We start from the raw sequence: 25,617 nt of genomic DNA on the forward strand, positions 1-25,617 counted from the left end.
TTCAAGATGTCAGGAGATGCCTTAATGGCGGAGTTTGGGCAGGCAGCTTCCTTCCTGAGAAAATCAGACAAGGAACGCTTGGAGGCTCAGACCCGACCCTTTGACATGAAGAAGAATTGTTTCGTCCCCGATCCCGAGGTGGAGTACGTTAAAGCCTTGGTTAGCAGCAGAGATGGTGACAAAGTCACTGTTGAAACAGAGTTTGGAAAGGTAAGTGTGCCAGTTTGCACTGGCTAATGAAGGCTGAGAAGAGAATGTGAGACAGTGAACTGCGACTTTTGCTGCATATCAGTTCAAACAGCGCTAACCCCCTTGTGTAAAACTTTTTCAGACTGTCACTGTGAAGGAGGTGGATGTCCACCCACAAAACCCGCCAAAGTTCGACAAAATTGAGGACATGGCGATGTTCACCTTCCTCCACGAACCTGCTGTGCTGTTCAACCTCAAAGAGCGTTACGCAGCATGGATGATCTACGTGAGTTATTGGCCACTAACTTAAAGAGCTCTTAACTCCAGGAAACTTCCAGCCAAATAAGTAAAGCCTGCTGGATGTGTTTCTGCCCACAGACCTACTCAGGGCTGTTCTGTGTGACTGTCAACCCCTACAAGTGGCTGCCAGTGTATGATAAGGTAGTGGTGGCTGCCTACAGAGGAAAGAAGAGGAGTGAAGCTCCTCCTCACATCTACTCCATCTCTGATAACGCCTACCAGTACATGCTGTCTGGTATGTTCAACTCTGACGCCACAGTTTCTGATGCGCTCTCTGACACCATCCTGGCATTTGAGGAAAACTGTCCTAACTGAGCTTTTGTCTTTCATCTTTCAGACAGAGAAAACCAGTCAATCCTTATCACGTGAGTCAGTCCAGATGTATTGCATTTGCTTCCGTTCTAAAGACCATTTTTTTTTGTTTTAAAAGGGTTCAAATACATGTTTTCCAATTTTCATTGCCAGTGGAGAATCTGGTGCGGGAAAGACTGTGAACACCAAGAGAGTCATCCAGTACTTTGCCAGCATCGCAGCTGTTTCTGGGAAGAAGGATCCAAGTCAGGAGAAAAAGGTTTGTTTGATTTTATTTATCAAAGAAGAAGGACAAACACAGTTTTGGCGATTAAACTTTCACTCCCCTTGCATCCACAGGGCACCCTGGAGGATCAAATCATCCAGGCTAATCCGGCTCTGGAGGCTTTTGGAAATGCCAAAACCATCAGAAACGACAACTCATCCAGATTTGTGAATTTCCTTATTACTTTGATTAACAGCGCCCACATTTGCCCTCAGCTCAAATCAAACATTTGAGTTTCAAAACATCAGCTCTAAGTTCTGAAAGAAATAAGAAAATAATGGATTCCAGTAACTATTTCACATTTAACTTCCTCTGACAGGGTAAATTCATTCGGATCCACTTCGGGGTCAGTGGAAAGTTGTCCTCGGCTGATATTGAGACATGTGAGTGGACTGTGACATGAGCTGGATAATCATCACATCGGCTCATCATCATCAATCATCTTGAACAGTAGCAGTTAAATGTGCTTTGCATTGTCTTTGGTTTTACTGCTTCAGCAAAGCACCTAACTAGTGGGCGGTGTGATGAAATGCAACATATGTTATATATATTTATACTGACAGAATTCTCTGGTTTCCTGTTTTAATCTGCTTCCATGTAGTCATGAACATATTGGGATATAATTTCTGTTCTCTTTCTTCAGATCTGCTGGAGAAATCTCGTGTCACCTATCAGCTCAAGGCTGAGAGAGACTATCACATCTTCTACCAGATTCTGTCCCAACAGAAACCAGAACTGCTGGGTAAGAGTTAAATAAGCACAGGATATAAAGAAAACTGCAGAAACAGCAGAAACCCACAGGCTCATCCTCTTCTTTTCTTTAACAGAAATGCTGTTGATCACCAACAACCCCTATGACTACAATTATATCTCCCAAGGAGAGACGACTGTAGCCTCCATCAATGACTCAGAGGAGCTGATGGCTACTGATGTGAGTGGAAGCAGAGTGCTTGTGGAAATGCCCCGCGCAGAGTTTTACGGCTGACCTCAAATGCGACTTTGTTGTTTAAGGATGCTTTTGATGTCCTCGGCTTCAACCATGAGGAGAAGAATGGCATCTACAAGCTGACTGGTGCCATCATGCATTATGGAAACATGAAGTTCAAACAGAAGCAGAGAGAGGAACAAGCAGAGCCTGATGGCACAGAGGGTAAAAGCACATCAGGGCAACTAATAACGGCTTTTCTGTGCACTCTGAAGAACAAATACAGGTCGCTTTGGTGCTAAATAAAAAAACAACATCAATTTACAGATATCGACAAGGCTTCATATCTTATGGGCCTAAACTCTGCTGACGTTATCAAGGGACTGTGCCACCCCAGAGTGAAAGTAGGTAACGAGTGGGTCACCAAAGGCCAGAGTGTGCAGCAGGTGAGTTGAAATAAATGAATACTCCGAACCTCTGATTTGGCCTAACAAAATGACATCACTCTAAATGTAAATCTATTTGCTTTGATGTCAATTGCAGGTGAACTACTCTATTGGTGCTCTGGCCAAATCAGTGTATGAGAAAATGTTCTTGTGGATGGTGGTGAGAATCAACCAGTCACTGGATACCAAACAACCTCGCCAGTACTTCATTGGTGTGTTGGACATCGCTGGATTTGAGATCTTTGATGTAAGTGTCGAAGGCTGCCTGAGCATCAGGCACTCATGAAGTTGACAGAATCTTATGAAGTCTGACTCTGTCTTTGCCCACGGTTTCCAGTTCAACACCTTTGAGCAGCTGTGCATTAACTACACAAATGAGAAGCTCCAGCAGTTCTTCAACCACCACATGTTTGTGCTGGAGCAAGAAGAGTACAAGAAAGAGGGCATTGTGTGGGAGTTCATTGACTTTGGCATGGACTTGGCAGCCTGCATTGAGCTCATTGAAAAGGTTAGTGTTAACTCACATGCATTCAAACGCCATTCCAAAGTGTTTGGTCAATACTACTCAGGCTACAAATTTTAAATCAATGAAAACCAGAAAGCTTCTGCATTGAAACATGCTCACATCTGTTTGGAGAGATTGAATGCTTTTAAATGTTCTTACTGCTGTGGTTTTAATATTTTTAGAGTCTAATCTGCCATCTATCTGTCTCTGTAGCCCATGGGCATCATGTCCATCCTTGAAGAGGAGTGCATGTTTCCCAAAGCCAGTGATGCAACATTTAAAGCCAAACTGTATGACAACCATCTGGGGAAAAGCGGCAACTTCCAGAAGCCCAGAGTTATTAAAGGGAGGCCAGAGGCTCATTTCTCCCTGGTTCACTACGCTGGTACTGTTGATTACAACATCTCTAACTGGCTAGTAAAGAACAAGGATCCGCTAAATGAGACTGTGGTTGGACTCTATCAGAAGTCCAACCTGAAGTTACTGTGTACGCTGTTTGCTGGGTATGCTGGAGCAGATTCGGGTAAGGTGCTTTCTGACCATTTAGACCATTTTTGTTGTCCAAAAACAAATAAAATTGCAATAACTTATTTATCCATATCCATTCAGCCCAGGAGTCAGGAGGCAAAGGAGGAAAGGGAGCAAAGAAGAAAGGTTCTTCCTTCCAGACTGTGTCTGCTCTGCACAGGGTAAAATAGATATTTTAGGTCTGGGACATATCTTAAGTTGGAATATACCTTACAGAACCTCTTTTTTTTTTTGTTTTACTGTATGTGTTCACAGGAAAATCTGAATAAACTGATGACCAACCTCAGGTCAACTCACCCACATTTTGTGCGGTGCATCATCCCCAATGAGACCAAGACTCCCGGGGCAATGGAGAATCCTCTGGTCATGCACCAGCTGCGCTGTAACGGTGTGCTGGAAGGCATCAGGATCTGCAGGAAGGGATTCCCTAACAGGATCCAATATGGAGACTTCAAGCAAAGGCAAGACTATCAGTGTCTTTTTGTTGTCACATCTTTTGATGCACTTGGGTACATCTCTAGCCTTGAAACATGGAGTGACCTTGGTCAGATGAACCAAAGTTGACCCCACAATTTGCCCCTTTGGATGCCTTCTCTGTGGCAGCAGTGATGCTCCTTATCATTGCCCCTGTGTGTCATTGTGGCTGACTATAGAGACTCCCCTGGGATTTCCCTCAAGGCTGATGCTGGACTGGATCAGAAGGAGGGGTTGGTGGTTAGAGTTTGGAGTTGGGGTTGGCTATCCTCCATGTTGAAAGGCCAAGGCACTGCCACTGAGTTTTTCTGTCTTTCATCATGTGCGCTTATGATTCATTTGCCTATTTGGTCAGTGATTTTAATTATATGCTTGTGTCATTTCAGATATCGTATCTTGAACCCCAGTGCTATTCCTGACGGACAGTTCATTGACAACAAGAAAGGAGCAGAGAAGCTTTTGGGCTCTTTGGATATTGATCATGAGCAGTACAGGCTGGGACACACAAAGGTTGGTTATCCTATAAACTTTACAACAGGACTCAATGTTGAAAAATGGAGGAAAAAGACAGACATTTCTGTCACTATCAGGTGTTCTTCAAAGCTGGCTTGCTGGGTGTGCTTGAGGAGATGAGAGATGATCGCCTTGCTCTCATCATCACTGGAATACAAGCACGATCCAGAGGATTGCTCGCTAGGATTGAGTTCCAGAAAATCGTAGAGCGCAGGTAGGTACTACCCCCTCATGATTACCGTAAAATGTTACCTTGGAAAGTGAACTCAAACTCCCTGATGCCATCCACAGGGATGCCCTGTTGGTGATCCAGTGGAACGTTCGTGCCTTCATGGGGGTCAAGAATTGGCCCTGGATGAAGATGTACTTCAAGATCAAACCTCTGCTGAAATCAGCCGAGACCGAGAAGGAGATGGCAAACATGAAAGAGGAGTTTACAAAGCTCAAAGAGGCTTATGCCAAATCCGAAGCCCGCAGGAAAGAGCTGGAGGAAAAAATGGTTACCCTTCTCCAAGAGAAGAATGACCTGCAGCTCCAAGTCCAATCTGTAAGATCCCTTACTCAGCTTTTTCACCACAGATTGGCATACAGATAAAAAATTGCATTACTGGTTTTCATTTCTGTGTGTAGGAGCAAGACAATCTCACAGATGCTGAGGAGCGCTGTGAGGGTCTCATCAAGAGCAAGATCCAGCTGGAGGCCAAAGTCAAAGAGCTGACAGAAAGACTGGAGGACGAGGAGGAGATGAATGCAGAGCTGACTGCCAAAAAGAGGAAGCTGGAGGATGAGTGTTCAGAGCTCAAGAAGGACATTGATGATCTGGAGCTGACTCTGGCTAAAGTGGAAAAGGAAAAGCATGCCACTGAGAACAAGGTATGAAACAATTTATCATCTCTGAGAGATCATTGACTCATCCTTAGAGAATTAGAGACAGCTCTTACACATCATCTGAAGAAGCAGATACTTTCCTCAGGCGTAGGTTGAGACCAAATTGAATGCCGCAGTTTGTCCTCAGCTTTGTGTTGAAATTAGCCTTACTGTTTTAAAAGATAGTGGGATTTGTTTTCTAAGGTAAAAAACCTGACAGAGGAAATGGCAGCTTTGGATGAAATCATTGCCAAGCTAACCAAAGAGAAGAAAGCTCTTCAGGAGGCTCATCAGCAAACGCTGGATGACCTGCAGAGTGAGGAAGACAAAGTCAACACTCTGACAAAGGCCAAAGTCAAGCTGGAGCAGCAAGTCGATGATGTTAGTACTTTAACCTTCATACGTGTTATAAGGAAGGTTTGGACCGGTGACAAGCTGATGAGGTAAATGTTTGGAATGTCTTTTAGCTTGAAGGGTCACTGGAGCAAGAGAAGAAAGTGAGAATGGATCTGGAAAGAGCCAAGAGAAAACTGGAGGGGGACTTAAAGCTCACCCAAGAAAATGTGATGGATCTAGAGAATGACAAGCAGCAGCTGGAAGAGAGACTCAAAAAGTAAAACTTTAAAAAAAACAAAAAACCCACAAGATTAATTTTGCTTTAGAACTGATCACTAAAGTGAATTGTTTCTCATCACTGAATGTAGGAAAGACTTTGAAATCAGCCAGCAGCTCAGTAAAATTGAGGATGAACAAGCCATGAGTGCTCAGCTCCAGAAAAAACTGAAGGAGTTGCAGGTTAGTGAAACAGCAGGTTTTCATTTGATGACTTGTTTAATTTAATTGAATGCTGACAATCTTGAATACCATTAAGGCACGAATTGAGGAGCTGGAAGAAGAACTGGAGGCAGAGCGAGCTGCTCGCGCCAAGGTGGAGAAACAGAGGGCTGACTTGGCCAGGGAGCTGGAGGAGATCAGCGAGAGACTGGAGGAGGCCGGAGGAGCCACTGCCGCCCAGATCGAGATGAACAAGAAGAGGGAGGCTGAGTTCCAGAAGGTACGCAGAGAGCTTGAAGAGGCCACTCTGCAGCATGAGGCCACTGCTGCGACGCTGAGAAAGAAGAACGCAGACAGCGTGGCTGATCTGGGAGAGCAGATCGACAACCTGCAGAGAGTCAAACAGAAGCTGGAGAAGGAGAAGAGCGAGCTCCGTCTGGAGCTGGATGATGTGGTGTCCAACATGGAGCAGATCGTCAAAGTCAAAGTAAGATGCCCAGATCAAGCAAAAGCACATCTTAATAAGTGCAATAAGAATTTATTAGTTTTGGAAACAAATAATGCGTCATGCTAAGAACCAAATTAAAAGATAAATATCACTTGTGGATCTCCACTAGACCAATATAGTGGAGATGGGAAACATTACAGCTGCTTAGCATAGCAGCAAGAGAGTTTGCTGACATTAGCATTTGGCTCAAAGGATCAATGTGCAAATGATTAAAGTTGTTTTTAAGCTAAGCCAGGCTAACCATTTCTAGTGCTACTCTTTCCATCAGACCCCAATATTCATGTCAGTCGTCATATCCAATGTAAGAACGTAAAGAAACAGTTTTTGTGTTCTTTCATCACAAAAAAAAAAAGAATCTCAAAACACTGTCATGCAACAAAATAGGAAAAATGTTAATAGCTGATGTGGATAACTTCAAATTAATTCCTTTTATTTAGACCAATCTTGAGAAAATGTGCCGCACTCTGGAGGATCAAATGACTGAATACCGGACGAAATCAGAGGAGGCCCAGCGTTCCATCAATGACTTCACAATGCAAAAGGCAAAACTTCAGACTGAAAATGGTAACAAGATACAGTGACAATGAAACACAACCAAGAAGATTAGTCCATGCTGTTCAGGGTCCTGTTTTTAAGGATCTACAGGAAAGCCCTCTAAGAGACACCATACAAACTAAACATTTGCTTTACAGGTGAGTTTGCCCGGCAGATAGAGGAGAAGGACTCTTTGGTCTCTCAGTTGACCAGAGGGAAGCTGTCCTACACTCAGCAGATTGAAGACCTCAAGAGGCAACTGGAGGAGGAAATCAAGGTAAGTGTTGCTTCAAGAGCTGCTGATTTTAATATTCAGAGCTGAATGTCTGGTGGCAAAACACCCTGACCTAATGTTGCTTTATTAAAGGCCAAGAATGCACTTGCCCACGCAGTGCAGTCTGCTCGACATGACTGCGATTTGTTGAGGGAGCAGTATGAGGAGGAGCAGGAGGCCAAAGGCGAGCTCCAGCGCGGCATGTCCAAGGCCAACTCTGAGGTGGCTCAGTGGAGGACCAAGTATGAAACTGATGCCATCCAAAGGACTGAGGAGCTGGAAGAAGCAAAGTAAGGGCGCCTAAAAATGAGAAGGGACCAAAGGGTTAAATATCCAATACTTAAGGGGTTACATTTTAAAAGAAAACATGAACTGACTTCAGAAGACTCCCTCATTTTCCTACTCTATGACTCAGTCATGACTGGAAATGACTGAATGTTTGTCTTGTGTTTTTTGCCATCAGGAAAAAACTCACTCAACGCTTGCAGGATGCTGAGGAATCTGTTGAAGCTGCTAATGCCAAATGCTCCTCCCTGGAGAAAACCAAACACAGGCTTCAGGGTGAGATTGAGGATCTCATGGTGGACGTGGAGAGATCTAATGCTGCTGCTGCCGCTCTGGACAAGAAACAAAGAAACTTTGACAAGGTGACAGCACATGAGAGAGGAAAAAAAATGGCCCTGTTTGGGTGAAATAACTCTTCGGCTTACAATCTGGTACATGATCAGGTTCTTGCAGAGTGGAAGCAGAAGTACGAGGAGTCCCAAACTGAGCTAGAAGGTGCTCAGAAAGAGGCTCGTTCGCTCAGCACTGAACTCTTCAAACTCAAGAACTCGTATGAGGAGTCTCTGGATCATCTGGAGAGCATGAAACGAGAAAACAAGAATCTCCAGGGTAAGAAGATCTCATTTACAGATGATTTGTGTTTTAAGAAACAATGAACATTGGAAACATTGGGTTTAGTGAATGCTAAAATTAACAAGTATGCCTAAAACAGAGGAAATTTCTGACCTGACCGAACAACTCGGCGAGGGAGGAAAGAGCATCCATGAGCTGGAGAAGATCCGAAAACAGCTGGAGCAGGAGAAGGCTGAGATACAAACTGCTCTGGAGGAAGCTGAGGTAAAAAAAAAAGATTTTGAACATCTCTCTGTCTTGAATGCTTTATCCACGAGGCTGTGAAAGACATTAAGTCGTTACTGTCTGTGGCAGGGTTCCCTCGAGCATGAGGAGAGCAAGATCCTTCGAATTCAGCTGGAGTTCAACCAGGTGAAGGCGGACATCGAGCGCAAGCTGGTTGAGAAGGACGAGGAGATGGAGCAGGCCAAGCGGAACCACCAGAGGGTGGCGGACACTTTGCAGAGCTCCCTGGAGGCGGAGACTCGCAGCAGGAACGAGGCTCTCAGACTGAAGAAGAAGATGGAGGGAGATCTCAATGAGATGGAGATCCAGCTGAGCCAGGCCAACAGGCAGGCAACAGAGGCTCAGAAGCAGCTTAAAGGAGTCCACGTACATTTGAAGGTGAGATTTAATGGCTCAAAAGCTACAACGGCTCAGGCGATTCAACCAAGAGGCATAAAAATCCTTCTTTTTTTCTAATTCTGCCTTCACAGGACGCGCAGCTGCAGCTGGATGACGCTCTCCGTGCCAATGATGATCTGAAGGAGAACGCTGCCATCGTGGAGAGGCGCAACAACCTGATGATGGCTGAACTCGATGAGCTGCGGGCCCTGGTGGAGCAGACCGAGAGAGGTCGTAAACTGGCTGAGCAGGAACTGCTGGACGTCAGCGAGAGAGTGCAGCTGCTGCACTCACAGGTATACCAGCGACTTTGCAGCTGGCGCTCAAGTTTGTTTATGATTCTGCTCACTGATGTTTCTCAATCCTCCGCCAGAACACCAGCCTGCTGAACCAGAAGAAGAAGCTGGAGACTGACACTTCTCAGCTTCAGAGTGAGGTGGAGGAGGCTGTGCAGGAGTGCAGAAATGCTGAGGAGAAGGCAAAGAAAGCCATCACTGATGCGGCCATGATGGCAGAGGAGCTAAAGAAAGAGCAGGACACCAGCGCCCACCTGGAGCGGATGAAGAAAAACATGGAGCAAACCATCAAAGACCTCCAGCACCGCCTGGATGAAGCTGAGCAAATAGCCATGAAAGGTGGCAAGAAGCAGATCCAGAAGCTGGAGGCCAGGGTAAATGTTTTTAACCGCCACAGCATCGCCGCTCATTACAGCCAGAGCCTTTTACGTTCTTACAACACTCTCTTTATTTCAGGTGAGGGAGCTGGAAAATGAGGTGGATATGGAGCAAAAGAGAAGCAGCGACTCAATCAAAGGGGTCCGCAAGTACGAGAGACGCATCAAAGAGCTGACCTACCAGGTATGCTCTGCAGACGCAGATCCTCTGTGAACAGTCACCAAAAGATTTAATTGACCTTAATGTCCTTAATGTGACCTGTGTGTTAAATTAACAGACAGAGGAGGATAAAAAGAACCTGAACCGCCTGCAGGACCTGGTGGATAAACTGCAGATGAAAGTTAAATCCTACAAGAGGGCTGCAGAGGAGGCCGTAAGCTAAAACACTACAGCTTCAGGTTTGGTTTTATAAAGTCTTTGTTTCTCCATGTTAAAGCTATTTGCACCTTCATTTTCAGGAGGAACAGTCCAACGGGAATCTGGGCAAACTGCGCAAGTTGCAGCACGAGCTGGAGGAAGCGGAGGAGAGGGCCGACATCGCAGAGTCTCAGGTCAACAAGCTGAGAGCGAAGAGCCGAGACACCGGAGCTAAGGTGTGCAGTCACACAAAGTGCTGCTCTACTCTTCGTTGCTGTAAGCTACATAAAAGCACTTCTAATGATGCAACGTGTTCTCTCTTTGTGCAGAAATCCCACGAAGAAGAGTGAAGCCTTTCACTGGGACGTCAGCAAGATCATTTGATCCCACAGTAGTGTTGTAGTTGTTCTTTATCCTTCATGCAACATGAGTGGAATTAAGAATAAATTAGTTTTGAATGCACCACCATTCCCTGGCATTTATTGGCATCAGTCTTCGGCTGATTAGAAATAATAGATTAGTCATAGTGACAGAAGTGTAGAAAAGGTAGTGGCACAGAGTATACATGGGCAGAGAGCGCAGACTGATGTGCTGCATGTTTTGCCACAGAGCTGAGGAAGCCTCTGTCCGATGGCTGCGTTTCCCATTATGTTTAGCTGCTTCTGCAACATGCTCTTCTACTGCTAATCCTTTGTTTGAATTACTTTGTCTGGCCGACTGTAATTCATCACCCCATCAGAGGGCAGTGCAATTTAACTTATCACAAAGCAGCTTGTGAGCTCACTCATTTACCACTGGATGCTCGAACAGTTCCTCTCACACGAATTGATGTCTCAGCAATAAGGAGAGGAAAAAAAAAGAACATTCTCGAAATATTGATGATGGTTTTGCGGTAATTTGACTGTCTTACTTTGATCATTTACCATTCTAAAAACCTTATGTTCACAAAGAGTCATGGGCTGAGGGGTAAGATGCTTAAAAGAGCTTAAACTGTCAAGAGGAACTTGCTATAGAGTTTACTGTGAAAGTGTTGCATGAAAAACATCAAAAAAGGAAAATAAAGCCAGGGTATTAGGCTGATTATGTGTTACCTAACGCACCGCTCACTCACCGGCCTCACAAGGTAATTTTATAGGGAGAGGTAATATCAGTTTTATGACTAAATAAGCGCCCAAAGCAGTTCTTCTTGTTTGGTAACACTTTCACTTTGAACCTGCAGTGCACTCTGCATCTGAGCATGCAAGGACACACGAAAACCAAACTCTCTCTGAGATGAAATGCGATGCTTTCGTTAAAAAGCCGATACAGCAGAGCTTGCAGCCTAACATTTTTATATAACAAGACACTAAGAGCAAAGCAAGGCTTCCTTGCGTCTTTTAAAAATTTCTTTTGAAAGTCCCTTATTTGAATAAAAGCGACTCGATTTCATTGCTGGGAGCTCCGATTGCTCTGGTACTTCACACATCCAAAGTACATGTGCACTTCCTCCTATAAAAGCCCGCTCCCAATACAACAAATAGCCGATCGCAGTGATTAAATATTGACACTTTTGACTTTTATCGTCTTACAACGCTAAATAGGTTCCAACAAAGCTTCCTGTCTGTCCTTTTATCAGCAAACGCCCAGCCTGACCTCTCACCATTGACACAGAGGGCTGTGGACGAGGCTAAAGGCTGGAACAAGTGATTCACCTCATCAGTGGTGCACTCTCCTTTTCGCATGACATAAGGGACAGATGATCTGAGCCAGCCATGCCCTTCCCAGATGATATCATAGTTGACAATACAAAGCAGAATGTACTGCCTCGGTGTGAAAAACTGTCAAGACAAAGTACACCGCCACCAAGAGTGTGAAGCATTGATTATGCGTGCAAAGGAGGTTTTAATTAACCATCACCACAGCGGTTTATTGGTTGCTATGGCTGAAAAAAACAAAAAAACACAGGGAGCACCCAGCTAAATAATGTGAGTGCCCCACCTACAGTACACACTATTTAAAAAGTGGACGGCATCCAGGATAATGTGATTCATTATGTCAGAGATATTCAAAGCAGACTGGAAGGTGGTGTCAGGATTCACTCCTTTTGTCTGTAATTACACCGTAATTACGCCTTCTCAGTTGCTTTGAAACTTTCGATTGTGACAGTGATTGCTGAGGCAGCGACAGTGCATCCAAGAAAGAAAAAAAAAAAACAACCCAAGACACGAGTTTCGGTTAGAAACGTCAGATTTATTTATAAAATAGATATATTAGGATTTGAAATTGTCACTGTGCAAATAAGAGCAGCCGCTATACAGAGTTCTTTCAAATGTTTGATGACAAAAGGTAATCATACCGTGATTATGTTTCATCCCAATCTAGAGTTTCTGTAGCAACACCAGTTTTAAAAAAAAAGTTGTTAAGAAAATAAAAGTTTTTTGTTCTTCGCTTAAAGCTTACATTTTCTGGCTAAATTGCTTTCAATCTTCAACAGAGATCATGAAATATCGGATGATGACACGTTTATCCCATTCCCTCAGTACTTACAGTTTTTAAGAGCACACGTAAACACTAGACCTGTGCCAAAAGCCTAACATCACAGAGAGCATTTTGTTCTTTAAAACACACACACACACACACAGCTATGTGTACCGCACACCTCTGCCATGCATACCAGACCATAAATGGTGGACAATAGCTATTTGTTATTCAGCTGTCTTATACAGTATACTGTACATACTTACAATTCATTTCATACAATGCTGCTAATCAGGCTGTCTCATACAGTATCACATCCTCTTACCAACTCTAACTAAGTCCAGTCAGTGACCCACAGCCCCCCCGTGCCCTCTTCCAGTGAGATAAACAAAAGCAAAAAGACAAAACAGAGATCATCGCAAAATATGACCCTATGTTTTAAAACTGATGCTCTGTGGTTCACAGCTCCGTCTCCTTTTCACCATCCTCATCTGCCTCTAAGTAATATTCATCATCTGTCGTGGTGTCAGAGCTGCTGTCTGAGGATTCGTCAAATGCGCTGAGGCTTGACACATAATCCCTGGAGGGCAAACGCCTTCTGGAGGATTGGGCGTCCACCTGCTGCGGTGCTCCCGATGAGCCGGGAAAGGTAGGAGAGGAAAGGCTGGGAGGTTTCGACATGCGCCTGGACACTGGTGACAGGGGAGGTGTTGGAGGAGGGGTCGGGGGGCCCTGTGTATCCCACGCAAAGTGACAAGTGTTCATGTTAGGACTGCGAAGGCGAGCAGGCTTTGAGGCGGTGGCAGCCACAGGTTGGGAAGGAGGAACTCCTGAGCTCCAGTTTGCTAAGCAGCGCGTCAGGGAGCGAGGGAGAGATCTGGATCTCATTGTACTCGGATCAGCGGCCAAGTATGACCTTCTACGGTCATTAGTTGCCTGGTAACCAAATTCTCTGGTCCAGTCAGGTGTGACAGAGCCCTGATCCCAGTCTCTGCCATTACTTCCACAAGACAAAGCGGACTGAGAGAGGTCACCCACACTCATGAACCTGGATCCAGTGGAGATCCGTCCAGGGCCTGAGGGCCGACTGGAGAGCACTGAGCTAACAGAAAAGGATCTTCCAGGCTCAATGCCATACTTTAAGTCCGCATACGAGGAAGCCAGGTGCTCCTTGTCCTGTCCCGGGCTCGCGCTTGGAGGACCTATGGAGGCCCGGCTTCTTGAGCTCCTTAAACTGAATCCTTCTCTTGGCTCACATGGGGAGGAGGACTCCCTGCGGCGCTGCAGCTTTGGGCTGTAGAAGACGCTGTCGTCTGTCGCATCAGGAGAAGGAAACGGGGAAACAGGAGCAAGAGAGGAAAAGGGGGAGAAGGGACTCCGCGGGCTGGGTGTAGACTTCCTGCACTGAGCAGGACAATTGCCAATGGGACTGGCATTAGGGTCTCGACAAGCAAAGAACTGGTTTGTTGCTTTAAAGTCTGTGTCGCTGTTTTCATACGACTCAAACTGGCCCTTTGCTGGGTTGTGCACTGACAGATGAACTTTACTGTCAGCCATGTTGTCTGCACCTTTTTGCTCATCTTGGACAACTTCTTTGGCCGGCTTTTCCGACCAAACAGACAGCTGATATCCTGCCGTTGTGTCTCCAACAGCTGGGGGTGGCGTGAGAGGATATCTATTGCGTGTCCAATCGGTTTCCACCGTGTTGTCGCTCAGCGCCATCCCTGTGTCCTGCACCCGGTCCTCCAGAGTCTTGGTACTGTCCGCGCTGTTATCGCTGACACTGCTGACGTCACTGCATCCACTCAGAGAAGGCGTTTGGGAGGCTCGCCTCCATTTCCATGGAAATGTCAGATCATCGTCAGACCGTCTGGAGCTGAATTTTTGCCTGAGTTTGTTAAAAACCTGGTCCATCTTGTTATAACTCTTGCTGACTCTATCTGAGTCTGTCCTTGATAAAACAGAGTTTGGTGCACTGTCACTTTTCTTCAGAGCAAACCGGCTTCTCTTTGGGCTTTGTTCATTACTGACTTCAACTGAATAAAATCTGCTTTTACTCTCCTTCATGCTTCTGTTGCTGCTTTCATAATCGCGGGACTGACTCTCTCTTGACCCGCTGCCATTAGAGCTCTGATCTGAGGGACTGCATGATTGGCTGCCTGCTTCTCCACGCCGCACCGCGTGTGGCTGCTGACTTAATTTGGTCTCCAAAGAAACTGGTGTGTTTGCATTATGTTGCAAAGTTCTAGGTGTGGTGCCCCTTTGGGCAGCTGAAGCTTCATCTACTTTGGGTTTAATGCTGTAAACCAGCGTCTCAGTTACATATGTTGAGGAGAAGCTGTGTTCCTTATCACCCGGCAGAGATTGTGTGCGGATAAGAACTCTGTTGTCCAGAAGTTCTATGTGGCTAACTGGACGATCTTGGTCATTATTGTTGGGATCGTTGGTGTCTGAAAGCCCACGCTCAGGACTTCTCTGGGTAGCAGGTGTCTTTTGGAAGGGCAAGGAGAGGGAAAAGGCTGGCCTGACAGGTGACAAAGATGGTGTGGTCGTGGATAAAGTCGTGGCTGCAGATGAGTCCTTATTTGTGGAAAGTTGTGGGGTATAATTTGACTGAGAGGGTTGTGAAAAGAGAGGCAATCTGTGTGGCGTCGTGTTGGACTCTCCTTGTGTCTGCCTGTTAGACATGAGAGCGGAGTAAGGCGGGGAGCTGTAACGAAGCTTATAACGACTTGAGAAGTCAGGAGGGAGGGAGAGAGGGGCAGAAGAACGATACTGAACCATGCCAGACTCCACTGAGAGCGTCCGTTCCTGTCTGGGTGTTCTCGGATCCGCTCTCCCCTGGTCAAAGATCACAGAGTCACCAGCTCTTTGCTTATTTTTCTCACGCTCTCTGGCTGCTAAGTCAGCAGAGTCAGACGACAGGGAGCGGTACTTCCCTCCTTTTCCCACCTGTATGCTGGCATTCTTGGGGTCAGGGGGGCCAATGGGGGACGGACCTATTCCCGGGCTACCTGAGCGTAGAAAGGAGAAGATGGAGGGAAAACTTTGGGGACGTTTTGAAGGTGATACGGGGTTTGTTCGGACCTCAGGTGGATCTGGCTTCTCCACAGAGACGGGCTCTGCGTAGTGCACATCCACTGAATCCCCCCATGTTACTCGCCTCCCTTTCTTTCCTTCTAGCCCCTGCGGTTTCCTTAGCTCTCTGTCTGGGCTGTTGGAGAATATGCTTCCTCCCTTGGGACTGGAAGTTTCTGAGTTGGGGCTAGTAATGACTGGAGTTGCAGGGGGCGTTAGCAGAGAGGAGGCAGTGAATGAAGTGGGAGATGTACTGGCAGGAGTGGCAGGTACACAGAGGAGGGATAGGCTGGGGGCAGCGGTAGAGGAAGATGTGGTGGAGCTGGTGGATACGGGGCTGCACCTTGCTTTGGAGAAAGAGTTCACTGTGCTGGGCACAGTTTTAGGGTGAAAAGGTTTGGAAATGCTGGGATAGCTTCTTTCAAAGCCAAGAGGTGTGACATTGGCTTTGTTGGTGAATTTTGGTGTTAGGGATGACGAAGCGTGAGCACTGGTCTCAGAGGAAACTGGATGAGAATGAAAGGGAAAAGTGTTCAGGGCTGGGGGCTGGCTGGAGGCAGTTTGAGAAGTTGGAGTTTGACTGCTGAGAGTGGGGGTGAAATCAAGAGAAAGAGAGCTTTTGGTAAACTTTTGTGAGTCCATGTTGTGAGGTGCGGGGGTGGTGCTGGTTCTAGGAACACAATCAATACTTTTTAACTTGCTGCTGCTGTCTCGGGGGGGATTTGGGCTCCTGGGATTTAAAGAATTGGGTGAGAATTCTGTTACACGTGCTGTAAATGCAGTATTATTTACACTGCGTTTGCTGGGATCCCTGGTGTGTGTCAGTGTTATTTGTGTTGTAGCTCTGCTAATATTAGATCTAGACAAACCATCTGGCATAATGTGGGGCTTCTGTGGCTCTCTGTTGTTTAAATTTGAGCCATAGTGCTGCTTGTACAGCCTCTCTGATTCAGGCGACTGTGTATTCAAAGCAAGGTTCATGTTACCTTTCCAAACAGGCTCAGTTGTGTTGTTGTGGTCTCTGTTACCGGGAATTTGACTAACCGGTCTTTTGTTGGCAGATAGACTGTTAGGGGCCATGTCACTATTGCGGTTAAAGGGTGGAACTACGGCTGTTTTTGGCTCGTTTTTGATGTTGGTCGTGTCAGGAGAGCTGACTTCCGGGGAAACCTGTTTCCACCAAGAAGTGGATGTCAGGGTGGTTCGTCTCGGAAGAGAATGAGCTTTCAGGAGGTTAGAGTGATCATAAGGGGAATGTCTGGGCAAGGACGTGAAGGTCTCTGAGATTGGTTTCTCCGAACCTCCATGGTTCTGTTGCCTATCAGGTGGACCTTTACTCTGAAATGTCTGTTTGGAAGATCTAAGACTGGTCTGAACTCTATTCATCGCCTGAGGTTGCTGGGTGAGGAGATTGTTTTCTGCATCTCTGTTTGTTATAGAGGTTGAAAAGAAGAGTGTGTCTGACATGTTCCTCTCCCTGTGATTGGAATATGTTGGGGAGAGGACGGGTCCAGGTTCAGTTGTCCTGTAAGAAAGAGATGACGGGGAAAGGAGGGGCTTCTGCCTCTCTTGCCCATTATTATTTAGAAGGGTTTGAGAGAGTTGCGTTGTACAGGGTTTTCCATTTTGACCATTTGAAGAGCTGATGGAGGTTGAATCAGAGTTTCTGCCATTAGAGTCGAATTTTCTATAAGACAGAAGGAGACCGCTGGTTGCTGGGTTTGAGCTTAAAGCTCCTTGGTGGCCAGTATGAGGATTCCTCCTTTCTTCATTTCGATCGCGTAAGAGGAGAGACCCAGAGGATGGAGTGGTGGCTGAAGGGCTTATAGCCCCTGCATCCAAAGAGACAGTCTGAGTCAGGTCCCTTTTTGATTCAAAGTCCAAGCTGGAGGGATCGCTCTTAGCTGACCAGCCCACTGTATTTCTCCTGGTGCTAAGAGATGAGACAGTCCTTGGGTAGCGTGAGCCACCTGGCAACACACTCACCCCCCGATGCTGGTTCTGAGCCGGCTGAAAAGCCCGGTCACGGTTTGCATTCGCAACATCTTGCAGGTTCCCCTGAGTTTCTGGATAGCTTGTTCCATCAAATCTTTTACTTCGCCGCAGTCGGCCACTCCAGTGAGGGGCAAGAACTGTCGCCACGGAAGAAGACAACATGTCTGCAGAGGGGTCAGACTCAAGCTTCGGATTGTCTTTTATATGCTTATTTTTCTCAGTTCCAGTTAAAGATCCAGTGAAACTCCTTTGTTGTGACCCACATGGAGGTAAGTGTAAGGCCTCAAGCTCACGCGGTCCCAAGTCACAATTTGAAAGAACTGGAGAGTCTTTGGTAATCTCCTGTTCATGGTTAACAACTGTGACAACCTCTTCTTCCCTCGGTGGTGGAAATAAATGCGTCTCTGATAACGAGGTCACACTGCAGGTTCCTGGTGATGACGCTCGTCCGTTAACCTGTTAAGATAAGTAGAACAGAGAATTAAAGATAACTAAGGATATTTACTACCTGTGCTCATATGTTATAAACTTTTACAATTTGCTAAGCACCTGATTATTTTCTCCATATTCCCATTTTGCTACTAGACGAGCCATGTGACCACACAATACCCCACGCTAGATATCTGCCAACTGGCTGCACATTAGGCGTGTCCGGCTGCATCAATAAAACCGACTTGTTTTCATATGTAAACCTGCACCTCTCACATCGCACCGATGCAAATTGTGGGTAAAGTAATGTGAAGCAGGTAAGCAGCAGTAAGAACGGTCCGTTCCCATGGTGTAACTATTTAAGATGCTTGGGCCCTGACAAACAGGTTATCTTGAAAGACAAGAGACACTTCCAAGGACACACGCAGAAAAACACACACACACACACACACACCCTCTCTTCGCTGACTGCTGAAATAATCATCAATCTCTGATGTTTTTCAAGTGTCACATAAAACAATCTCCTCTCGGATAACTGTCAGGCGGCTGTCAAAGAGCCGAGAAGGTAAAAGCTTGTTGCCTGTATGTTTGATGTCCCTGGGAACATTATGGGATGACGTGATATTCATTTTTTTCAAATTGTTTTTTCTTCTTCTGATTTTACATTTTAAACCAGCACTTTGTTAAGACATATCATGATCTTGCCTGCTGATCTTTACCTGGGAGGTGCTGTCCTGGGTCCAAACCTGCAGTGGTTCAGTCAAGCTGGTAACAGAGGACAGAGAGAAAACAGTAAATCAGTCTTTGAACACTGTCTTATCATATCTGATATGATGATCTGTTGAGATGGGTGCAGATTTCTCCCTTTGTGTCATTGCTGCAGAATGGAAACTACTTAATGTGTATAATAATCGATGAGATACGAGAAACTTATCGGTGAAATAACAAGAACAGAAACACTAAAGCAGTGCATGAGCAGGGACGCCTAAATAACAACTTTCAGAGTCCTTTCTGCTCTCAGACACTCAGCGTTCCCACGTTCCACACTAACGTTTTTGTGTGAAACATTTGAGGGATTATGCGTTGAACATTTTGCACAGCAATGCCAACGGACGGGATCGCCAGCATTCCTCTCCTGTCCTCTTTTGCTATACAGCTTTCCCAGCGTCACATGGGCTTTAAAAGTCACACCTCGTGGGCGCTCATGCAAACGCTTCCAGAGCGTTTTATATCCGGCACGGGGTCACACATTTGCATGCTGTGCACATTCAAGATCGGTTAAAGATGTCTCTATAAGTTTATGCTCGCCTCCTGTGAGCGAAGGAGGACAGCAGGCACTCAGAGGGAGGGTCCTTCATTGAACCAATAAAGCCTGTCCAATCAGTGACCTTTGCTTACAAGCTTATCATAATCTGGGGGATATCACGCAGCGGCATGCAAACATGCAGAGGGAAAACTGTGCTGATTAGATAGCATCTGAATCGGACTAAAGAATCAAAGACCAAGCCCAACATAAAATGACTTGGAATTCTCTTGCATTGCCGACATAAAGAGGAATCTGTGTGGAGAAGCGAGCCACAGGTGGATGATTCGTGAAACTATGTGACACATTAACTGTGAGAATGTGGAGTCAGGCTTCCTGACACTGGATTTCAGAGTGTGAGGTTAAATATTTATCATAACGAGGAAACATTTCATTTATGCAAGACACACACTCCCACAGTTACTGTCAGGTCCTAGTTTTTGAAGTTCCATTCCCTATTTATGGAGGGGACAGACTATTTCAGACTGCACTCCACGGACCAGGATCAGTGGTTCAGTTGCTGTTTGACTAAATGTTGGAAGACAAAGTACCTGTAGCGCTGACTTGACAAGGGCTCTAAATTCCTCTTGAGTCTTAGCTCTGGTTTGGAGAGTCTCAAAAGGAGGCAGGAGGTGAAACTGGGCCCGGCGGAGCTCTGTGTGTGGACATCTGAGTGAGCGCAACGAGGAGCCTCGTCCTTTCTGAGTCCATCTGAGCTTAAAATTCGTGCTGCAACAGATCCAGAATACAAAAATCATTTCCCGACTCAGATTCAAACCGAACAGAGTCCTGACGTGAGCTTTACCTTTGCGTGTGTCATCCGGCCCTTTGGCTGACAGCCGCCGCTCAGCTGGAGCTGTATCACCGCGATGATTTTCGCGTCTGAAACTTCCAAATTCCTGTAATTTCTGGATTTGTTCCCTAAAGAAAAAAAAAAAACCAAAACAAAAAAGAAGCAAGCTGTTAATCCTTGGTTCCAGACAGATAAACATGCGTATTATCATGTGAGAAGTGTGGCTACTAAGAGCAGAGGGTTTGCAGCGGTTACAAACTAGTTTTTCTGCACCACTGAAAATAACTGTCACACTCACTGAGGACTGGGAGCATTCCAAGTTAAATCTCACACAGTGGTTGATTTTATCTGCAGAACAGAGTGGCAGCAGGTTACGGTGGCATTTCTGAGCCGTGACCCAATTAACACACACACACACGCACATAAAACTGCTGCTGCTGTATAAGATTTAGGCCAAAGTCGCTCGCACACAGGACATCAGCTAGCAGTCTCTGCCAAGCCCAGCGCTCTACTTTGCAACTGTACAAGAAAATACTGGTCTGAGCCAAAGTTCAATGGGTGTTTAAATTCACCGGCGTTCCACTCAATTTAATGGGTGTTTCTTTTTCTGTACAACCTTTCTAACAAGACAAACTAACGTAATGATCACATGATCACAACTGCTCATATCTCAGGTCAGCTGAGTATGATTATAGGCATTTATATCCTTTTAAAAGTCCACTTTAAGAGGCGTGAGCCGGTTGAAATGGACCCAAACTGAACGCCTGGCAGAAGGAAACTGGATCAAGACTGCTACTTTATGATTTAATTGTTTAATTACTGCTTATGTGTACCGTCAGGGCCTCGGCTTAAAACAATGTGAGCGACGAGCCGGTCATTCCAACACATCCTGAGTTTATATGAATCCCAAGTGTGTGTGTGTGTGTGTGTGTGTGTGGGCTGAGCGCCTGGTTCCTGGAAGTCGAGCTCTCTGAAGTGTTTGAAAAACCCTGATAAAATAATAACAAAACACACTAAGAATTTAGCTGGCTGTGATGACCGGAATGTTGGAAAAAAAAAAGCATCTTAAGTAGCTTTTTTTTAACCATTTGCAATATCCTTTCGGTTTGTTTTCTGCCATCAACCAATCAAATTTAAAATCTTTCTCCCTGCTGGCTGCTATCTTTGAGGAAAACTGTGCATATTTTACATTAAACCAAATCAAGATCTGACAGTAGATCGGGGTTTGTTCTTCTTAAACATTTCCTCCACATATCATGTTGGGCACTGCTGCAGTTTTTTTTCTTTCTCTTTTTTTGAAGTTGATGTTTTATAGAAAATAAAATCGTCAGTCCTGTTATCTGAGGACCTATAATCCTGTGTAAAAAAAAGAAAAGGGGATGCACTTTGATTCCTATTCAGTTGGATTTCAGAACAAAACTCTACATCAGCCTGGAAAAAACTGCTACCACGAGGAGCTCTGTGCCCACCCAAAACTTGGAATGGTTCGCTCCAAAACTGTGAAAAAGCCTGAACAATCTGCGAACAAATTCATCTCAACTCGTCAATTAACTGTTTACACTCAACATCTCAACATCACGTCTTTGACGTTTGACATGTTATCTCAGTCTGCTGTCATGTAATCTCCACAGCATGTAAAGCAGGCAGAAAGCAAAGCCCGGAGAAAAAACAACAAACGGCCATTCTTCTCTCATCTTATCGCTCGGACGGGGCTGCGCCGATAAGCAGGGCTTATGTAACGACTCAACACTTTCTTTCACGAGCAGAGCGAACACACCCACTCAAACATGCATATTCACATTCGCTGCAGCGACTCAGCGCTGAACCCACGCTGCTGTGCCAAACTGTCCTCACCGCACGATGACAGCAGGACAAAGACGAGCGCATCACTGTCGCCGCAACCTTTGTTCAGTAAACACCGCCCATGAAAAGACTACACATTATTTATAACAGGTTGTTTCAGAATCACTTTCTCCTTTCTTTTTTTCTCGAGTCAAACAGGAGTTTTAAAGTGAGTGGAAATTTCTTTGAAGCGCATGACACGTGTTGATTAGCCTCTTCTTGCTCTTTTACAGTATCACAGACCATCAATGCGGAGTCGCAGATTTCAGCATCACACCTTGCCTTCGGGGGCAGCTCATTGGCCTCATTAAAGTGTGTTCTCGATCAGAGCTTGCCATGACATGACTAAACTAAAGAGGCAGAGAGAGGCGTGAGGAGCGAGGGCAGGGGATCGTCATGTTCTCCAACTGTGCCAAGAATAACACACCTTCAAGTGTGTTTTTAAGCCTTACTTTCCCGGAGGCGGCAGAGGAAATCTCATCACATCACGGCAACATTTGTGCTTGATCCATGTTTTGTGAGGGATTTGCCTGGCCTGTGATGGTGGACCGCAGGGAGCTCTTATTTGGACAAACTAACATGCATTAGTTTGACACCTAAAACAAATGATGGAGTTAGTCGGAACAAAAGCGAGACTTTTGAAAGCAAAACTGTACAAAAATCAAAGCTCTCTAAGCCCAGCTGGACTCAAATAGGCCTGTGTGCTCTGCCCAAGTTTCCCAATTCCCATTTAGTACACAGAAGAAGCCGATAACAACAAAAAAAGAACCACAAGGGAAAGGGTGCATCTTTTTTTTTTGTTGTAAAAAGTCAAATATAAATGGATATTAAAGCAGCCGAACTGCCATTAAAGCTGCTCTCATTCACATATGCAAACTTGCAGCCAATCAAAGCAATAAAGAAGCTTGTGCTTCTGACTCATTCTGAAGCTCACTGACCTTTGTGATGCACAATCCTGGGCAGGTACCGAGCTTTGGTTTCCAACATGGCAACGCGCCGTTTCGTTTTACGGCACCGCATCACGGGCCAACAACTAGATAACCACACACTTTCACCACAATAAAGAAGGAGGAAGTGTGAGCGGGACAGGACACGAATAAAACATCAGACTGGACTTTAATGGCTTTCTCTGTCTGCTCTGAGCAGCGTTTAAATCAGATGAGACTCATTAGAGCCTAAAATCAATCCAATGAAACATGTTTATATACCTCAGACACTTATTTCTGTGCCATGTATCACGGCTAATGGGAAAATACGCAGCACAACAACACCAATCTGTGGCTCTGAGAGCTTAACGCTATCATCTCCGCCTCACAGATGAAGCCTCAGTCAGTCAACTCGGTCATAAACTAAGGTGGAAATGAGCTCTCACATTCTCTCGTGTCACCTGAAAGCATTCCATTCCATTCGTATATGAGTGGAAAATAAAGAGCTCATATGACTGCAGTCGGAGAGGTCGACGTGTGGTTGCTCTCAGTAAAGATTTCTGTGCATGTTGAGAATGCACGGATTGCTTGTTTTATCTTCAAGAAAAAAAAAAAAGAAAGAAAGAGGAAAACAACCCGAGCATTGAAAAATTTTCAGTCTGACATTTTTGCACTATTGGCGAAAAGAAGCCAATAGTGCAAAAAATGAAGATGTCCCCCAGGGACAGCTGGTCAAAGAGTGGAAAAACTGCTCAAACCGCACTGATTCCATCAGGCATTTATGATGTACACTGTGAATATTTTATGTACTCTTATGAATCTTTAAAACAGCAGAAGAAACTTTAAAAATCCCCAAAGATTTCTGGTCAGAAGTCACTGATTCAATAAGTCTACATCATTTAAAGATTGATTGTTTTTCTTCTTTGACCTTTATGTTATGTTTTAAAGAGTTTTGACCTTTAATTGTTTATAATATACTGAATCAAATAATACATTTAAGTCTACAGTATCAAAACCAACAAGTTATTCATCGTTATTCATCCAAATATGTTTAGGTGCAGGAATAGCACAAGTTGTCGAGCATTTCATTTGGTCTTGATGATGGGGGACAGGGAATAGTGGCATTTACTCTGCTGCTGACTAAACAAAAGCAACCTTCAGCTGATGGTGGAAAGCAAGTTATCATGACTGTGGTCTGCAGCTTCATTTGCTTTGATGGCGCGTGAGCTGATGATTAATTGTTGTCTCGGAGAGGCCTGCAGCGTGATGCGGCTAATACATGGTTGGTGTGTTCTTTTTTCACTTGAGGTCAGCCTCTCTGTGGGTGTGTGCCCAATCTGCCAGCTAGCACTTACATAACCACAAGGATTCAGCCTGAGCTGAAGTGTGGGTGTGTGCTCAGCACTGACGAACACTTCTAATGTTCCCACTCCAGAGAGAAAAAAAAAACATTTAGACCATAAATTCCTTTTTAAGTCACTGCCAAAGAGAAGTTAATGGCTTTTGCGGCCACAGTGTAAGTGTTAACAAAAAGGTGGCCGTGACAGAGTGAGACTTGTCCCCTTTGCTGCCACACCTTCACTGCCTGTCAGAATTCCAAAATAAGTGTTTGTCTTTCAGCTCATTGTTAGGTATACAAGTGCATTGGGTTAGAGGGAATTAGCAGGAGGATATGTAGAGAATTAACAGAGTTATAGCTCCTACATGCACAGACATTAGCTCTGTGTACACACGGCTGAACTGCAGACCCCAGTGTGCATGTATCAGCTCGCCTGCTGCAACACTGTACCTGAAGTGCACATCGACTTGACGAAGCCGGTTCACGTTTTCTAAAAAATGCAAGACAAACGCTCACTAACACTAACACATCTACGTTTCATGAAGGCATATCGTCAAAAGCATGTAATTAGGAGAAAAAAACCCTCGGCGGTTCAGTAAAGCCCAGATGCGTCACTTTGTGTGTTAAAGAGGCACCAATTGAACGTTGTTCAAAAACCTGCGAACCAGCAAAAACCAAAGCAAAAGTCAACAGTTTAATATACAGAGGTTAGGCTTCGATAGCCGGTAACGCCAACAATCATAAAAAACGGGTTATAACACAGATATTAGTCAAATAAAAATCTATGCTCGGCTTTAAAAGTTGTTCCCGCCACGACGCACTGTCAAAGAAATCCTCCAATATGGTGGGATTTATCCAGCAGTGAACAACAGAAATATGTAATGACTGCAATATTTGAATGCGGAAATAACCCAAATGAACGAACGAATCCATAGAAATTTTAGTTTGGATTTGACACTTGTATATTTCCAGACAAGCGTCAAAGCGTTTAAAGTCAGAATATTTAAACGTAGTTTGGCGTGTGGGGCTCTTCATCCCCCATAAGAGCGTCTTGGAACGCCATTAAAAGGCATAAACAGACACCGAGAGTGCGTATGATCGTGTAACAGCTCGGTAAAAAGCACAACCATGACATAATTGTGAAAAACGGGTAGGTAAAGTGAACTTTAAAGTCTGTTTCACCTACCTTACAGTAGCAGTCCGTGTTAGTCGTGCTGCCCCACAGAGAGGCGTAGCTGTATGTCCTCCTACAACACTGAGCTCCGGCTCTGCTGCGTCACTTGTTGACATCCTATTTTAACCGGTTTAGTAAGCGCTAACTATTTAGGCTGGGAGTGTGGAGCATCTTTAACATTTTTGTCCGTGGAATTCACCGCAGAGTGTCACTTACAACGGGCCACGTATCCGCGAATTTCAAAGTCGTGTTCGGTTAAAGTTCAACACCTCTTGTGACAGACAGGTGAGCGGAGCTGAGGGACTCCCGGACACA

General features: G+C 45.2%; 2 protein-coding genes across 2 annotated transcripts; one reads left to right on the forward strand and one right to left on the reverse strand.

Moving 5' to 3' along the window:
* On the forward strand, positions 1-10,428 carry LOC140284840 (myosin-6-like). Its single transcript, XM_072378844.1, has 37 exons — positions 1-210; positions 332-475; positions 568-724; positions 827-854; positions 955-1,060; positions 1,141-1,233; positions 1,386-1,449; positions 1,710-1,808; positions 1,894-1,997; positions 2,078-2,216; positions 2,319-2,437; positions 2,535-2,684; positions 2,775-2,945; positions 3,156-3,465; positions 3,552-3,631; positions 3,726-3,931; positions 4,331-4,454; positions 4,535-4,671; positions 4,749-5,004; positions 5,088-5,330; positions 5,529-5,705; positions 5,792-5,937; positions 6,029-6,119; positions 6,196-6,585; positions 7,044-7,170; positions 7,299-7,417; positions 7,508-7,704; positions 7,878-8,061; positions 8,143-8,308; positions 8,412-8,536; positions 8,627-8,935; positions 9,028-9,231; positions 9,309-9,605; positions 9,688-9,792; positions 9,887-9,982; positions 10,068-10,202; positions 10,296-10,428. Exons 1-37 carry the CDS (start codon positions 7-9, stop codon positions 10,314-10,316), a joined length of 5,823 nt encoding a protein of 1,940 aa, XP_072234945.1. The 5' UTR covers positions 1-6; the 3' UTR covers positions 10,317-10,428.
* Positions 10,429-12,174: 1,746 nt separating this feature from the next.
* LOC140284841 (uncharacterized) lies at positions 12,175-25,617 on the reverse strand. The gene is made up of 5 exons (XM_072378845.1): positions 25,315-25,617; positions 20,034-20,149; positions 19,780-19,957; positions 18,645-18,690; positions 12,175-17,952 (listed from the first exon to the last, which is right to left on the reverse strand). The coding sequence occupies exons 1-5, from the start codon at positions 25,416-25,418 to the stop codon at positions 12,883-12,885; spliced, it is 5,514 nt and encodes a 1,837-aa protein (XP_072234946.1). The 5' UTR covers positions 25,419-25,617; the 3' UTR covers positions 12,175-12,882.

Source organism: Leuresthes tenuis, unplaced genomic scaffold, assembly GCF_036924035.1.
Source record: "Leuresthes tenuis unplaced genomic scaffold, fLeuTen1.0.hap1 SCAF_24, whole genome shotgun sequence".
Lineage (NCBI taxonomy): Eukaryota > Metazoa > Chordata > Actinopteri > Atheriniformes > Atherinopsidae > Leuresthes > Leuresthes tenuis.

Bases quoted from the DNA above. Each gene is read 5' to 3' on its own strand.
- LOC140284840 (XM_072378844.1), top strand. From the start codon at position 7: ATGTCAGGAGATGCCTTAATGGCGGAGTTTGGGCAGGCAGCTTCCTTC. The intron at 3,632-3,725 runs GTAAAATAGATA...ATGTGTTCACAG, and splicing joins CTGTGTCTGCTCTGCACAGG to GAAAATCTGAATAAACTGAT. The intron at 4,455-4,534 runs GTTGGTTATCCT...TGTCACTATCAG, and splicing joins ACAGGCTGGGACACACAAAG to GTGTTCTTCAAAGCTGGCTT.
- LOC140284841 (XM_072378845.1), bottom strand. From the start codon at position 25,418: ATGTCAACAAGTGACGCAGCAGAGCCGGAGCTCAGTGTTGTAGGAGGA. The intron at 18,691-19,779 runs GTACTTTGTCTT...CTCTGTTACCAG, and splicing joins TTGTCAAGTCAGCGCTACAG to CTTGACTGAACCACTGCAGG. The intron at 17,953-18,644 runs GTAAAGATCAGC...TTATCTTAACAG, and splicing joins CCCAGGACAGCACCTCCCAG to GTTAACGGACGAGCGTCATC.